Source organism: Mus caroli, chromosome 17 (genome assembly GCF_900094665.2).
Source record: "Mus caroli chromosome 17, CAROLI_EIJ_v1.1, whole genome shotgun sequence".
Lineage (NCBI taxonomy): Eukaryota > Metazoa > Chordata > Mammalia > Rodentia > Muridae > Mus > Mus caroli.
In genome coordinates, this window is record NC_034586.1 from 2,010,835 (window position 1) to 2,027,014 (window position 16,180).

Genomic DNA, 16,180 nt, shown 5'->3' on the forward strand with positions numbered 1-16,180 from the left:
TTGTAACTTTTACTCCATCAGCATTTCTGAGGACTCAGACAACTCTTACAGATGGCACTGTGCAATTCTTAGAGATTAGTTGGAAAGCCCGCAGTTCTCTCTCCTTGGCAAACAAAGGTTCTGTTTATGTAGCCTGTGGATTTCATCCATTTTCTTAGAGTAGGTTGCTATCAGGCTCTTATGTGCCTCATAGTATTCCTCTAATTAAGCACGTGCACAGTGACACGGTGTTCAGTGGAGATACCTATTCAGACTGCAGTTAATCAGGAGCTAGAGGTACTACTGTGCATTTAAATCAGACACTAACAGTCCTTAGTAATTTTATTTTTATTTCAGTTAGTTTATTAAGATAATAATGTTAAGTTCAGTTATTCATAATCAATCTGCTTTTATAAATCTCCGTGAAATTATATGCTTTTTCTGATGAATTCGCCTGTTGATACTATGTTGATGGTTTCCCCAGGAAACTGCTTTGAGGATCTGGTAAAGTCTGTGGCTCCTAACCCTGTGACCATATAAGGTACCGTACAAAATCAGCTCCAATTTCAGGATAGGGTTCAGTGTCATGTGCTCCACAGTCAGGAATGTAGGCCTTTGGTGAAGGCCACAGTGTCGTCTGGGAGGGAGGGAGGGCCTCGCCTGTCTACTGAGTGCAGCCCTGCTGGGTGTGTCCCCTTAGGTGCTGTGCATGGAGCAGGAGGAATGTGGACATTTTTTTCTTACCACCACTTCTTATGTGTTATGATGTAGCTGTTTATGTAGCATTGGTATTGCATTAGGTATTTTGAGCAATCCACATGACTACAGGGAAGGTCCTTAGGTTCTCAGCAAGTATGACAGCAATTTATAGAAGACGTTTGAGTGCCCATGTGTCACTGGTGTTAGGACCGGTATTTTGTAGATCCTGAGAAACAGCCTCTCAGATCTATCTCATGGGTCAGTGTGAAGACCAATTCACTGAAGGAATAAAATGACCAGAAACTTCCTGGCACATGAGGGGTGTGACAGCACATCAACATCATGGCTATGAGTCCTGTCCTAGTCAATGAATTAATATTTCGATTCTAATTCTTCAGTCTGTTTTAAATTTAAAAAGATAATCGACACTAACTGGATAGTTAGCTTTTGCCAAGCAGAGTGCTAGGCTTTATAGATGAAGAAAATATTTTTGGGGGAGTAGCAAATTTGGATGCTGTGTAAATATTAACATGGGCTACCTTTCCCTGTTGGGTACCCAGAGAAGGAAGGACTACAGCTTTGTGAGTTTTTTGTTTGTTTGTTTGTTTTTGTTTTTAAATGAGTTGATTATTAAAAACCTGGATTGCTGCTAGGTGGTGGAGGTTGAGGCAAGGTGGATGGATATCTGTGAGTTCAAGGCCAGCCTGGTCTGCAGAATGAGTTCAAAGCCAGTTAGGGCTACACAGAGAAACACTGTCTCAGAAAACCAAAACCAACCAACCAAGCACACACTGGAATTGCTTTAGTCCTCCCAGTCCTCGGCTCCCGAGCGGCCTCTGGGCAGAGAATGTGACTTTAGGCCTCCACATGCTCCCTTCTCACTCAGACACTGCTGTTTCAGGAAGGCATGGACGAGACACCAGCTCACAGTGCTGTGAGCCTCCGGGTCTTACCCTCTCTACAGGTGTCACGGACAGCTGTCCCCTCAGCCTGTCCAGTAGTCGGCTGCCACTTGCTGGTGGCAGATGTCTGTGTGAGAATGCCACTGTGAATATTATTGAAACTCATCAGGAAGAAGCTCCGTGGCCACACTGGCTGCCGACCTTTCCTCTGGAAAAGAATCGTTCCCTTGAATTCAGAGAAACTGACTAGTGTTTGGAGCACATATCCTTTGAATTCATTGATATGCATGTGTACATGTGTTAGTGTGTGTGCAAAAACATCAATACTTTTATATATCATATTTTTAAGAGAACATGGTTTTAACTGAAGCTAAAAATTGGACTGGCTTTAGGATCAGTAAAAATCCATTGGGCTTTCTTTGGTCATGTGATCTTTCTATGAGATAGAGGAATTTTGGAGCAGGATACATGGAAGAATTCAGTGACAAACAGGAGATATGACTGAGCTACTCAGCATTGCCCACTTAAGTGGTCTCCATTCATCTACATCCTCCATCTTGTATTTTCTTAGTCCATCCTTCCCCCATCTTCCCTCCCTGAACTGAACCCAGGGCTCATGCATTGTAATTCTGTTACACTCTAGCCCATCCTGTTGTCTGGAAATAAACTCCAGACATGGGGTGCTTTAGGTCCGATCTTTGGCTAACACCTTTTTAGAAAGATTTTTTATTTTTATCATATGTCCTTGAGACACATTTGTGTGTGTCTTCCATGTGCATGCCCGATGCTCACAGAGTCACAGGTAGGTAGTTAGAAGCTGCCATGGCTGCTTGGAACTGAACCCAGTTCTATGCAGAATCAGCCAGTGTTTTTAATGGCTGAACCAACCACTCTGCAGCCGCTGGCCAATAGTTTTTCCATTGTACATTTCTGGTTATTTCCCTCTGCCTCTTTTGTCCTCTTTTCTTGTTTTGTTACGTCCTCCTCAATTGAAGGAGCTGAGTCATGTTGTGGGATTCCCAGTGTGAGATACTCCGTTTGAGTCCCTCAGCTTGTTCCTCAGACCTTTTAATTTGTTATTAAAACATCATTGTTGTGTGTCTGATGTGTTTATGATCTGTGGTGTGAATGTGGTATAGATCACATGTAGAGATCGGAGTATAGCTTTGTGGAGTCTGCTCTCTCCGTCCTCTGTGGGTTTCAGGGATGGAACTTAAGTCATTACTCTTCAGGAACAAGTTACTTTAACCTGCTAAACCATGCCAATGGCCCATCTAAAACATAATTAAAATGAAAAAGTTAGTAGTTTGATCTAATGAGTTAGTAGGTTCTTTGCAGGCTTTGATTGCTGCTTTGTAGTCTTGGGGATTTGGTGTCCTTCAGTGCCGCCATTGCTGATCTCTGCAGTCTTCTTCCTGGGCTTCCAGTTTATTTTTAGTACATCTTTTCACAGTCGTCTTTTTTCTTTAATACAGTAGCAGACAGCAAACTGTGTCTAGTAGCACGTTGCTCCTCGGCAGTGTAGCTGCTAACGGGATGTGTATTCCTGGACATGAGCCAAGTTGTGCTTCACTCTGTGTGTTTGTCCTCATGCTTTTTATTTTGGTGTTGGGGTGTGAGCCCCAAGAGCGCATGCCAGCCACTTACCTGGCTGCTGCTGCTCGTTAGTGCTGGGCTCTGGGAATCCAGGAGGACGGCAGCCTTCTCCTGAGGAAATCGTTACTGTGGGAGAGCCGGTTCTGTTGATGGCCGGTGTGAACTGGCTCAGGGGTTTGTCTCGCTGTTTTGGAAATCCTTTGAGCAGGATTCTGTGGGCAGCATAGACATCCCCCTGGATGCAGGATGCAGGGAGAGCTCTGGGCTTCAGAGGTGGAGGGAGTAGCCCTTTGAGGCCCAGGGAGACCAGGACTTGTAAGGGATAACATTGAACACAGCCATTGGGAGTCAGCTACCTGAGGACATGAAGAACTGTTTTCCACATACCACGGATGCTGTTTCCATAGGAACAAGGAAGCATTTCCAGAATTATCACATTGAATATTCTATAGGCCTTGAAGTGGGCATAAGGCCGTAATATAGGGTGCCCAATAGACGGGGGCTCTAGCTAGCAAGATGAAGGATGAACAAGATATGTGTTGGGGTTGGGGTATAAGAGGTGTGCATGGTCACAGGGGAAGTAACAGATGTGTAAGCTGCCTAAGACCCAGTTGGGAGGTAAGGCCTGAAGTAGAAGGAGCAGATGGAGGCTTCCAAGTTATATGTAGACATGAAGGGTGAACTTTCCTATGTGTTCCCATGTTAAAGGAGAGAAGTGGATGGTTGGTCAGTGTGGGCTCATTGTGGACACTTGGAACAAAAGGTGGAGGGGACCGCCTTGAAGTCATTGGCCTCTGTGTCTGGCTTCCCTCAGGCCTTAACTACATAATGATGGAAGAAAGAGAAAAGGCTCTTCCATTGGAATTGGTGAAGAGGAATTTGTATTGAACTTTTTATTCGTGATTCTGTAATAAGTGTTTTGAAGGTGGTCAGTATATAAAGTCTTAAAGCTGATAAACAAATTTAGGAAAGATAACTTAAAAGGTGAAACAAATCGTTCACCATGCAGTAGTCTTTGAAGCTCTCTGTTGTCTGCAGTCAGCTGTAGAAAGTTCCTGCCCATCATGTTAGAGACTGCAGCACATGAGTACATATGAGGGCCATAAAGGAGCTGTCCTATAGAAGGAGGGTGTTGCGAAGCCTCTTAGGAATGTCAGCTTCCCATGGTGCTGTTTCCTGTAGCGGCTTTCTGGGGTGCTGAGGGATGTATGCCCTTTGGGAAAGAATATCTTCAATTTCTTTATCTGGAACCATGTGAAGTTTCTTCATAGGGCTCATCTCCCAGGACCTGCAGTCTGCCCTGGGCCTGTGGAGTGTCTTCACTGCCCCAGTGAGATGCCATAGGCCAAGGAGATTGATTTAACTGGTGGTGGCAGTTTCCAAAGTAGGGAGACAGAGGAAACAAGAGATTCTGGCCAGGGTGACACTGGAATTAGGAAGATGCTCATTTTTCCTGCACTCAGAATGTTAAAGAGACAGATTCCCCATCCTGCTGTGCTCGTGGGCAACCCTTTTCCCATCATGCTACATCTCCAGGTTCTCCTCCTCACCCCCACCCCACCTCCCAAATTTCTTTATGTTTCTCTCTCTCTCTCTCTCTCTCTCTCTCTCTCTCTCTCTCTCTCTCTCTCTCTTTCTTTTCTGAGACAGGATTTCTCTCTGTAGCCCTGGCTATCCTAGAACTCACGCTGTAGACCAGGCTGGCCTTGAACTCAGAAATCCTCTGCCTCTCAAGTGCTGGGATTAAAGGAGTGCCCCACCACCGCCCAGCTGCTTTATGTTTCCATTCCTGGCTCTCCATTGGGCCGTGAAGCCTACAGGCTGCTCTTTGAGTGTGTCCCTGTCCATCTCCTGCTGAGTTCTGTGTTGCTGTGACTGCTCTCCTCCTCCTCCTCCTCCTCCTCCTCCTCCATATCCTATTCCTTTGGTTTATAGTCTGTATTCATTGTTTTGGTGATGGTGCCGGAGCAGTACCTACCTCTCCACTGTGCTAACTTGGCTACTTTTTATATTGTGTTAGATATGTAACACTAGCATAAACATCTTGTTCCTGTTGTTCCATAATGATGGACTGGAGTGTAAATTGCCACTTCCTTTGTTAAGAGCACTTTGCTAGCATCTGTCAGTGTTCATCCTATCAGGCCTGTGATGGATTCGCACTGGTGGAGAATAGTGCTATTGGGATATTTCACATGAAATATATATGCATAGAGTTGCTTACTGTAATGCTGTAGGAAGCAAAGCCGGGAAACAACGTGAATGTACATCAGTGTGGGTACTGTGAGGGGACTGAAAGCTGGCTCATCTACAGAAAGCATTTTCCAGCTGTAAATAAAGGGAAAATAATGTAAACGTTCAACTTGTAATTTGTACCCAGCGAGCAACTAAGGAGAGATGGATTATTTTAAAACATAAGAAGAAGTGTAGTACCCCCGTGGAGAAAGGGGAGCTAGGAAGGACGCCATCTTTTTACTCTTCATCTCTGTATCTTTTAAACCACTCCGGCTTCCTTCTCTCCCCTACAGGCCTTTTCTTTCCCAGAGCTAGAAAACAAGTGGCTTATGTCCTAGATCCTCAGTATAGCTTTTCCTTTACTCTTTTCATTGATTCTGTGGTTTCAGATGCAGACCCAGTCCTGCTTGGCTCCCCATCACCCTCTGCCCTCTGCCCTTGCAACCTCCTCCCCAAAAGAAAACATGCAAACAAACAAAACACAAAACATAGAAAACACTTCATTGTGGAAGCTGTACTGGTGTCACAGTGTGTCCCACAGTACTGCAGTGTGTCACAGTGTGTCCCCCTCTGTCCACACATCTTCACTTGCAAATGTTCATTGTGGTGAGTTATTGGTCTGGCTTCTGTGACAGCATCAATATTGGATCTTTCCTGGGCTTCCTCTGGGTTCTCCTGCTGTTGCCCTGTGGCATGGAGATCCTGCAGCTTTGAATCAGTAGGACTGGCCCTTCCATGCATCCCAACCTCTTGAAGATGATAGAGGTTTTGGGGTTTGCCAACACAGAGCCCTGGATCTGGGCCTGGGTGGTAGTTGAGCTGGTCAGCATGTTGGTTCTTCCTTATCCACAGGGTGAGCACTCAAGCACTGACTGGTCTGGCTAGGCCACCCAGTGCCACCATTGGCAGGAGGCAGGTCACCTCTTCCAACTACAGGGGTGGAGGAATCGCCTCTGTACCTAACCCACCTCACAGCAGACAAGTGAGGAGTGGCTGGACCAGCTCCCCTGCACTCTCCACTGACACTCTTAAAGTAAACTGGGATCCTGCTGTGTTCAGCTGACCTTGCCTCATGCTGTAATATGACAGTGTTCCCAACAAATGGAGTGGTCCATCTCATGCATTCAGTCATGGACTCTGATTATCAGATACTCAAAGGTTCTGAGTCTGTGTCCTTGGCCCTGTCCGTCCATGCTGTGTGTGAGTTTCCCGGCCATTTCCGATTCTTTATCTGAAGATGCTTCAGAGCCCATCTTTTGTTAAGTTTGTAGGTGAGAGGAGGGAGCATTCAGACATCACAGACCACATTCCTGCACTTGGTTCTTGTGTACTGTGGAATTGTCATGAGACATTGTTGTTTTTGAAGAGCCTTGACTTTTTATGTGATTGGCAGATACATTTATTGAGTGTTCATATGTATACACTGCCTTAGAATTATAAAGATGGCAATGATTTTTTTCAAATATAAATCTGTGCTTTTAAAAATATGTGAAATATAATGCTAAATGTATTTTCCTGATATTGGCATTATCTTTTGTTGCTTATTGAGTTATGTTTAGTTACTTGAGGTAACAAGTGCTTGCTGAAGAGTAGTAACAGTTTAGTGAATTAAGGGATAGACAGACAGGGCCTTGTTGTGTAGTAGCCCTGTCTGCTTTTGAACTCACAATCCTCTTGCCTCAGCTTCTGGCTTTATTATAGTCCCTCTGCATATGATCTTTTCCTTTTCATTTAACTTTTATTGATTCTTTCTGAATTTCATGTCATGCACTCCAGTTCCCTCCTCTGCCTGTCCCTTCCCACCCCCACCCCCTTTGCTCTTACAGCCTCCCTGCCAAGCTGTGACTGTCACAGTGTGTTCTGCACTTCCTTACATCTGCACAGGATCTTTAGGAGAGGGCTGTCGCCCACAGTTCAGTCAGCCCTTACAGTCAAATACCACCTGCGGCAGAACAAACTCTGTTCAGCCATTCTCATGAAATTGGATTTTGATTTTATTCCCAACTGTATTTAGTTTCTGTGGTTAGAAATAGTACTTGAAATTTTGGTGGAATCTGATGGTTTTGACCATTTAAAGCCTTAAGAGTGACTTGCAAGGCTATGGTGTTTCTGATGGCTTTTGGCTGTGGCTTCCTGGCTGCTTGTTTTATAGGCACTGTCTGAGCTGCGGCACTGTGTGCCGACTATGCTCATATCTTTCTCATACCATCTAAGTAAGAAGCTGTTCACCTTGCTGTGGAGAGAATCATCAAAGCCAAGGCCCGTAGCCCATGGTGGCTCCTGACTGAAGCTGGTTGCAGAAGGTGGGCTCCCAGGCACTCTGCACACGTGCTGTGGGAACAGGGCTTTCTCATTTCCAGTGTCAGGCGACCCTGCACCTCTCTGCTGTCTCTGGGGCAGGGTGGAGGACCTTGAATGTGGCCTCTTGCCCCACTTAATTGGAAATTCTGGCTGCTGCTCTCAGGGAACTTTGGGGCATATAGCAGGGCACACTGCGACTGATGTGTGTGTGTGTGGGGGGGGGTTAAGGTGATAATAATCTTCCAACTCCTACTCAGCCCCCACAAACCAAAGTGTCACCCTCAGCAAGCAGCCAGATTGTAGAGCTGTGGCTGTGGTGGTTGGGTGGCAGGTGTCACTCCCACCTCCTCATGATGTGGCTCCCAGGTAAACCCAGGCAGCCACAGGGGAGCCAGTCTGGAAGGGTGGGTATTAGATACCACACGAACAGACTAAGGGCCTGGCTTGCTACAGCTTCTTAGTTTCGTTGGAGATCTCTAAGAGTCTGTGGAATGCTGTTCTCGGGCATTCACCTTTATCTTAGAGCCAGTTTAAAGACAGCTTGCACTGCCCCTTGACTGGTGCTGGCTGGTGAAATCCAGTTTGTGTAGCTCATAGATTTTCCAGTACCAGCTCTTGGCTTAAGAAGCCCAAGAATTTGTAGTGTGTTCTGTGTGAGAATGGGGTGGGCAGGTGCTTCTTAGAGAATTTTACTAATAAACACTAATTTCCATGTACTAGTTAGTAAACTAAAACTAGTATATGGTTCTTTAGGGCCTAAGTGAGCTGCCTGAGAGAGGGAGAACATTTTACTTGGTGGTAGGAGTTTCCCATTCTTTTTATTTCCCCTCTCCCATTAGAAACTGGTTCTTCAGCTTTCAGAGCCAAGTAAGAAGCTATGCAGTAGGCTCTTAGCCCCTGGCCTCTCTTTGGCTCCAGTGAGCATGTATTAAGTAGCCAAGACCTGCTGTGTAGGGTCTGTGAGGTGGGGCAGCATTTGGACTGTGTGCTGGTTCAACAGACCTTGCAGCCTGGAGAGAGTTGAAGGAAAGGAAAGGCTGAGTTTCTCAGCTCTCTCAGGCAGGCAGGTGTTTTGTATTTTGTCCCTCCACCCCCACTGGCTTTTGTTCTTTAATGTGGTTTTCTAAAGATGACGCCACATAGGCTTGTGGGATTTTCTGCACCTGGGTGTTGGTTGGTTTTCTAAAAACTCATACCGTTCTGTGGATATTTAGGAGGGCATTTTAAGATTCAGCTATTAATAATGACATTAATTATTTTTTTTAAATTGAAATAATATTTGACCAAAATCATAGTTCAGCTATACAAATGTGTGGCTCACTCCGGCACTTGGGAGAGTGAGCTAGGAGGATTATAACAAATTCAAGGCCAGCCTGGGCTAGCACTGAGACGGTCCCCTCACGTTGGAATAATTAAGCAATATATCCCAGTTTAGGATTAGGTAATACAGTGAGCTTTGGCTGTGGTTTGCCCTGCATGGTGACAACTCATTTCTGGTCCACAAAACTGCAGTCCCATGATGCAGTCTCATATCCAGTGTGCCTGCTCTTATTTATTTCTGTCATTGATTCATCACTGTTTGTGCTTTTGATAAAGTATTAAATGACAGCTGCCACATGTTTAATTGTTGGCAAAAATGTAACATCACTTGATATTTAATCATGGTTAGCTCTTGTTTCATTTTATCTACTGTATGAAGCCTAACACTTGGAGATACTGATGAAGGATTGTGTTTGTGTTTGTCTAGGACATGTCTCAAGAAGGCTATGGAACTAGATCTCAGCCTCCTCTGGCCCCTGGGAAATCCAACCATGAAGACTTGAATTTAATTCAACAGGAAAGACCATCAAGTCTACCAGTAAGACATTACTATGCTGATTGGAAAATGTCATGAGTTAAAGGATTCTGCAAACGATTGTTTTGCCTGCTCTGTTTTATATTACACACAGGAGAGAACTTTCTAAGTGTCAGATTTATTTAAGAACTGTTAGCTTTTGGGATTCTTTCTTGAGAGCCAATACTAAGCTCTGAGCAAAGCTACCTTGGCAGCGTCCACTTCTGTAGCTCTCAGCCATCCAGCTCTCCTTGCTGCTGTATGGGTTTAGATGCACTGGGATATCAATTACTGATGAAGCGTGGCATATAGCATGTGATATAAGAATTACCCTGAAGCTCTCCTCCCTTAGGACATTGGCATTTGAGTATACTCTGTAGTTTTTGAAGCAAACATGCCAGGAAAAGACAGGGTGGAAGGTCTGTTATAGCAAACCCTGTAGAGTATATACTCTGTTATTTTGCAGATCTTGGGTGTATCTCAATTTGTAGTCGCACATAACTTCCAGAGTGTGACGAGTACACTAGCCCCTGAGTGTTTTATGCAGGCATGTTTCTCGGGACACTCGCTAACGCTTTCATTACAGTTTCTATGATTACCTTGACTCCTTGGTTTAGACCTTGATCCTTTTATATAAAAAGTTTTTTAAAACCCACCACTGGTTTCTAACTGTTCATGTTATCACTTGGGGTTTGCTCTCAGGGGATTGAATTGGCCTCAAGAAAGTCTGTGTCCTTTCTAGGCTAATGACACCAGCTGATGGTATAGGTGTGACACCTACATTAGCAGAAACTTGTCATTCTCAAAACCATTTTGTTTTCTTCAACTGTGCTTTCCCATGGTGGTCTTGAGTTTCTAGAGAAGAAGTGGACAATCTGCACAATTAGGCAAACAGTAGCTCAAGGGTTCTTTCCTTAGTAATATACACTTTTGCTTGTGAAAAGTGACTGACAAACACTGATCATTGTAACTTGAGCACTGTAGTGCAAAATGCATGTTCTTAGTAAAATACTAATGAGTGTATAAAAGGGAGTAATTGGAAAAAAAAGAAGGCTCTCTTTTTTTCTTCTTCAAAAAACCAATGTCTGTCTTCTTAGACATGGAGAGAGCCATCTATATGCTGCAGATTGGAAAGAACCACTTTGTTGAACCTGTCCCAGAACCCCACAGGTAGATGGGGGTCACAGTTCTTTCTGCTTATCCAAGCTCACACTGTGCCTGCCCTGTTCTGATAGTACTTGGGAAGAGCCACAGTGGCAGGCACTGGGGTAGATTTGTAAATTGGCTAGTTTGGAAGTTCCCTCAAGTCAGTACAACCCGATTCCTGACCCATCTTCCTCAAGCAGAAAAGTTGGGAGATTGATGTTGGATTCTCCACAGTCAGCTAAATCGTGCCGTGTCCCGCTGTGGAGTTGCCTTTTCTGAAGGGAGTGGAGTACTCAAGGGTGATAGTTCTTGCAGTAGCTAGCGGATCTTAAACAGGACAGTAGATGCCTTACAGCGAATGCTGAAAACCTGTTACTATCCAAAAATGCACTTTAGGGATGAAGTATCAACATGAAAGTCCCACCTTTAAGGAAGGAATCTGGTTTGTCTGTGTTCGCTTTAGTCTTTAATAGAATCAGCTGTTATTAGGGGCTGTGCGTTTTGAAAACAAGAACATTGCTGTTAGGCTAACGGTGCACTGCAGTTAAAATCTATGCATTTAATACTATGGTGCCTTTGATGATTGGAAACCAGTGAGGGAACACAGAGAAGCAGTCACTTAGCTGGGTTCTAATCTCCTAGTTCTCAGCGCAGCCCTAAGCCTATCTCAACCTGTTGGCAGGTTTCTGCAGAATCTAAGTCTACCAGACGAATGGCTGCTGGGTGAACTCTTTGGAAAGTTTTTTGTTTGTAGCTTGAACTTGATTTAAATGGTTGTCATGAAAAGGTTAAGAGTGTAGCTGTCTTACATTGATTGATCCTTCTCAAATCATTTTAAATGCTTTAAAAAAAATCACAGGTTAATGAAAGAGAAATCTTGCGTGTCTTCACATAGCTCTCAGAGTTCAGGCATGGTTACTCCTTGTTAGCTGTTTGCTTAGTGTGCCTAAGTGTGAGTAGCCTTACACTGTCAGCAGGGTTACAGAGTTCCAGGGGAGGCACTGTACAGGGTGGGGGCTCCTCCCTGGGGTAGGTGGGGTCCCCTAGGCAATGTGCCCTCTTAGGTGGTTCCTCTGCCATTGTAACTTTTGCAGAAATTAGCCATCAGTGGGCCAATTTCAAACTAAAGATACGAACATAGTTTTGATGTTCTAGGAAACTGGAAAAGGGACACATGGCTTTTTGTGTTTTACAATGTAATGTTCTTACTGGAGAGGCTAATGTGCCACCCAGACATAGCATTCCCTCAGACCGGGAGAGCAGGAGGAGACACCATGACCGTCCTTCCTGGGGGTTCCCATGGCCCTGTTGGTCATGTCAGAGAGAGAAGATAGAGCTGAGCAAGGCGGGAAGTGTATGTCTCCTTTCTTCCAAAACAGCATCCCACTTAAATATGGATTCTGTAAATGAAAATTCAATAAGACTTGAACAGTTTAGACTTCTTCCATGAAAAGAAAAGCCTAAGTAAAATGGAAAGCTTGAATAAAGGAATATTTTAAAAGAACTGTAGTCCGCTTTTAAAGCACTAAAATACTTGTGCACCCAGTGTTTCCTGACTGGCTTCTTCAGTCTGGTAAAATAAATGGAAATTTCTTTACCTTTAATTTTGTTTACTTTGTTAGTTTGGGAAGGAACCCAGAGCCTTGTGCTCACTGTGCTGTCTGTTACCAAACTAAATTCACTTCCCCAAAGTAGGGAGATTCAAACTCAATGTAGCCAAGACATTTGCTTAGGGACAGTGCACTGACTTTCAAAAACGGTTTCAATTTTAAAAACAGATTTCTAGCTAAGTTTACTTTCTGCAAACTTTCTCATCTAACATTCTGAAGATTTCCATTTAACATGTGGGGAAATGAATTTCAGCCCATTCTGTAGGGCTGTCAATTAGTTCTTTAAAAGTTAACGGAGGACTATGGGAATGCTGTAAAAATAGACTGTGGCCAAGCCAGAGGCTTCGAAGGGCTGGGACATAACTGATTTGCAGGATATTGGTTTTGATAATAGAAGGATAGTGATGATCTATAGTTGATAAATGAAGCTCATTAAGTAAGGAATGATGAATGCATGCACTCCTGATTAATAGAAACATCTGCGCACGAGATCTACTCTGCTTATGGCTCTCTGCTGACCTGGGTGGGGCCCTGGAGCCTTTCTGTGGCTTGACCTAGCTGTCCAGGATGCAGGCATGTCCCAGAGTCACCCCGACAGCCCTAAGCCACTGTGCCTGACATCTGCTTCTCTGACCAGCAGGGGAGGTGGGGATGGGAGGCAGAGGAGGCAGAGCAGGAACTTGAGCCATCAACCAGCCTGAAGATGTGGTGGCAGGTCTCTGTGTTCTGAGCATGCGCCCAGAGCCTGAACTTGAGCAGGTATGCTGAGCCTCGGGACACATTACAGTGGTTATTTTCCTTCCTTGTATGAGGATCTGTGATTCTCAGGACCTATCACAACCTTTCCTGCTGTCTTGGTTTTGGCCATGGTACCCACAGGGCGAGTGCCACACCCTCGCCCTGCCTCCAGGCCGGGTGATGTTGTCCAGTGGGAGGCAGCCAGGGTGCTTGGCTGTGTATTGTCCTACTTTACTGGGAAATGGCTCTCGCTTTACAGATTGTCACTTTGCAGGTGATGAGAAGGCACACATCTGTTTGCTGTAACAGAGACATGTGACCAGCAGGCACTCACACTAGCATCCGTGCACTGGTTACTAGTGTTTATGTTTCTTTGGATCTAGAAGTAACTATTCTTAATATTAACTGTCAGTTTAAGAGTTGGAATAAATCTGTGTATAGAAGGTTCCCCCAACCAAAATCTTTTCTTTTGCCACAGTGCTTATGACTTTAGAGCGCGCTCCGTCCCCCCCCCCCAATCTTTTTCTTTTTGCCGTCTCTAAATTGTTGTAAAATAACTGAATGGTCTTGTTTTCCTTTGTTTGGGTCAAGAAATTTTAGCTGAAAATTGTTACTGTGTGAAAGAAGATTATTGACTCAACAAGCCTTCAATTTTCCATGAATAACACTCCCACCCCTAGCTTCGGGTGCACGCTGCGCATGCATTCTATTTTAAAATACAGTCTGTAATTTAAAACAGGCAGTTGGATGCCCCACTGAACTTTGTTTAAGCCTGGAATAAAAGAGAGAGAAAAGCTTTAAGCCGCAAAAAGGTGGCTAAGCCTCCTCAACTGCTTGTCTCTCTAATGCATCCATCCTGTTAAAGAGCGAAGCTTGCAGGTAATGTTGCCAGCTGGTGCCACAGCTGGTTTCACCCCGTTTCAGGCTGTGTAGTCGAGATCTAGTCGCTTGTTTCCAAGGCCCCAGGAGTGTCCATTGGCACTAGCCAGTGTGTATGTGTTTACACATATGGTAGTTCAATGCATGTGTGAATATTATTTCTGATATTAATTAGTTAATTTAATTTTTTTCAAGGCAGGGTTTTTCGGTGTAGCTCCGGCTGTCCAGGAACTCAGTCTGTAGACCAGTCTGGCCTCAAGCTCAGAGATCCTCCTGCCTCTGCCGCTTGAGTTCAGTGATTAAAGGCCTGTGCCTTCACCACCTGGCTCTGATTCTAAATGAGTCATTTTGGCAATCATTTGTTATAAGGTAGCTACTGTTGTGTTGGTATTTTATAAAATGGCTTTAGGACACAAATGTTGACCACTGCTCTCTGAGATTTAGAAAGTGCTCGCTTGGAAGTAGCGTGCATCCTTCGCCTTCTCTTCCTTACAGAAATGACCAACTTGCCATGACTCTTATGGAAGGCACGCTCTGTCCAGGGGACCTGCTTGTGCCAGTGTTGCATGGCCTCAGCCCAGCTCTGCTCTTGAGTAGCTAAGCCATGCTGTCTCAGGGTGATTGCTGCTACTGTCTGGAAAATGACTTCTGTAGACTGAGTTGCCTCAACTCACACCCTTGATCTCCTTCATGGTCACTGTAGGCCTTTTCTGTTAGTATTTAAGAAAGAGAGATAGAGCTGAACTCTCTTCCCTCCTTACAGAACAGTCAGGTGCGTGAGGTGAATCTGAAGGAGACCCTCTATGTGGCTCCTACTGCCCCTCATCCTCCATCCTGGTGCCATTTATATTTTTGTGAAGGGAAACATGGGGTTTATTTAGGAACTTTGGCCACCAAAGAGCCTAGACCTTGTTTGGCCTTTTATTACCATAGACATGAAGCAGCTCAGAGGCTCCCACTGTGCCCTGCTTATGTGATTCGTGTGGTAGTCTTTCTTGGGCAGGAGTAGAGGACGTCTAGGGGAAAGGCAAGTCCAGGAGAAAGAAGAGAAGCAAGAACACCTGTCAGTCACCGTCTCCGCAGGCCTGCTATACAGTGCAGGGTGGAAAGCAGGACTCAAGTCGTGTGCGCTCGTGTGTGTGTGTGTGTGTGTGTGTGTGTGTGTGCCAAGAATGCCTCCCTGCACTGGGCAAAAGGGCAGCCAGCCTTGTGAAGCAAGATAGTCTGTGTTCTCTGAACTCTTCACTCCTTTCTAATGTTGCCAAGTTTATTACATGTGCTGTTAAAGTTATCAAATAAATACTTTGTTTCTACAAAGATTTTAGAGTGTGTGTGTGTGAATACAGTGCCCATGGAATCCAGAAATACCATTGGAGCCGTGGAGCAGGATCAGAGCAGTTGTGAGCCACCAGTGTGTGTGCTTGTGCTGGGAACTGTACTGTGTCCTCTGTGAGTGACTGCTCTGCTAGCCCCAGCATGGCCCTGGCACGTGCTCTGCTTTCTAACTCTTGCCCTTCCTGGAGCTCTTTCCAGGAGGATGCCCTGCATTTCTCTGGGTTGTGTGTGTGCATCTTACACCCCTCCCCTCCCCTCCACTCCCCTTTCCTTCCATTCCCTCCCCTCTGGTTTTGATTTGGGAAGTACAGTGAATGTGTTACCAATCTTTTTGCTTATCTTTACTAATTTTTGCTTTCTGGCATGTGTTGCGCCATGACATGGTGAGCATCCTCTGTAAAGTAGGCCAGACTGAGTGAGTCACAGTCCACCAAGGGAAGGTAACAGCTTCCTGCTACCCCGAACCTCCATCTCTGTGCACTCTTCAGTGTCTCTAATGTGATGCAGACAGGGTCTTTCCTAGTCTTTATTTCCCCACTGCTGCTGTTGCCTGCCTAGGAGCAGTGTCCGCCCCTGCTGAGCACTGGGGGTCGGGTTGAGCTTTAGTAGTTGGCTGCTTTGGAGTAAGGTTGCCTTCAGAATAGTAGCCCTGGGAAGGGACGTGAGCTGGAAAGATGCCTCCCACGGCCATCAGGGTTTGTGTGGCTGGAAAGCATGGCCCTCCCCACAGAGTAATAAGTAAAGCCGTTAGCTGTTAGGTGTGGCTTCGTGGGCTGTCTCACTGACTTTGCTTCTAGGATGGCACAGTATGTGTCATTAAGAAATGTGACTCCAGGCATGGTGGCGCACGCCTTTAATCCCAGCACTCAGGAGGCAGAGGCAGAGGCAGGCGGATTTCTGAGTTCGAGGCCAGCCTGGTCTACAAAGTG

The 16,180-nt window shown here is 45.2% G+C and overlaps 1 protein-coding gene across 2 annotated transcripts in view; it reads left to right on the forward strand.

The window, feature by feature from the left end:
- The window catches only part of Arid1b (AT-rich interaction domain 1B), a 350,213-nt gene that overhangs the window by 127,711 nt on the left and 206,322 nt on the right, over positions 1–16,180 (forward strand). For both annotated transcript variants that reach the window (XM_029471378.1, XM_021186013.2), the window contains exon 4: positions 9,457–9,567. In XM_029471378.1, the coding sequence (XP_029327238.1) occupies positions 9,457–9,567 (111 nt within the window). The remainder of the gene's footprint in view (positions 1–9,456; positions 9,568–16,180) is intronic.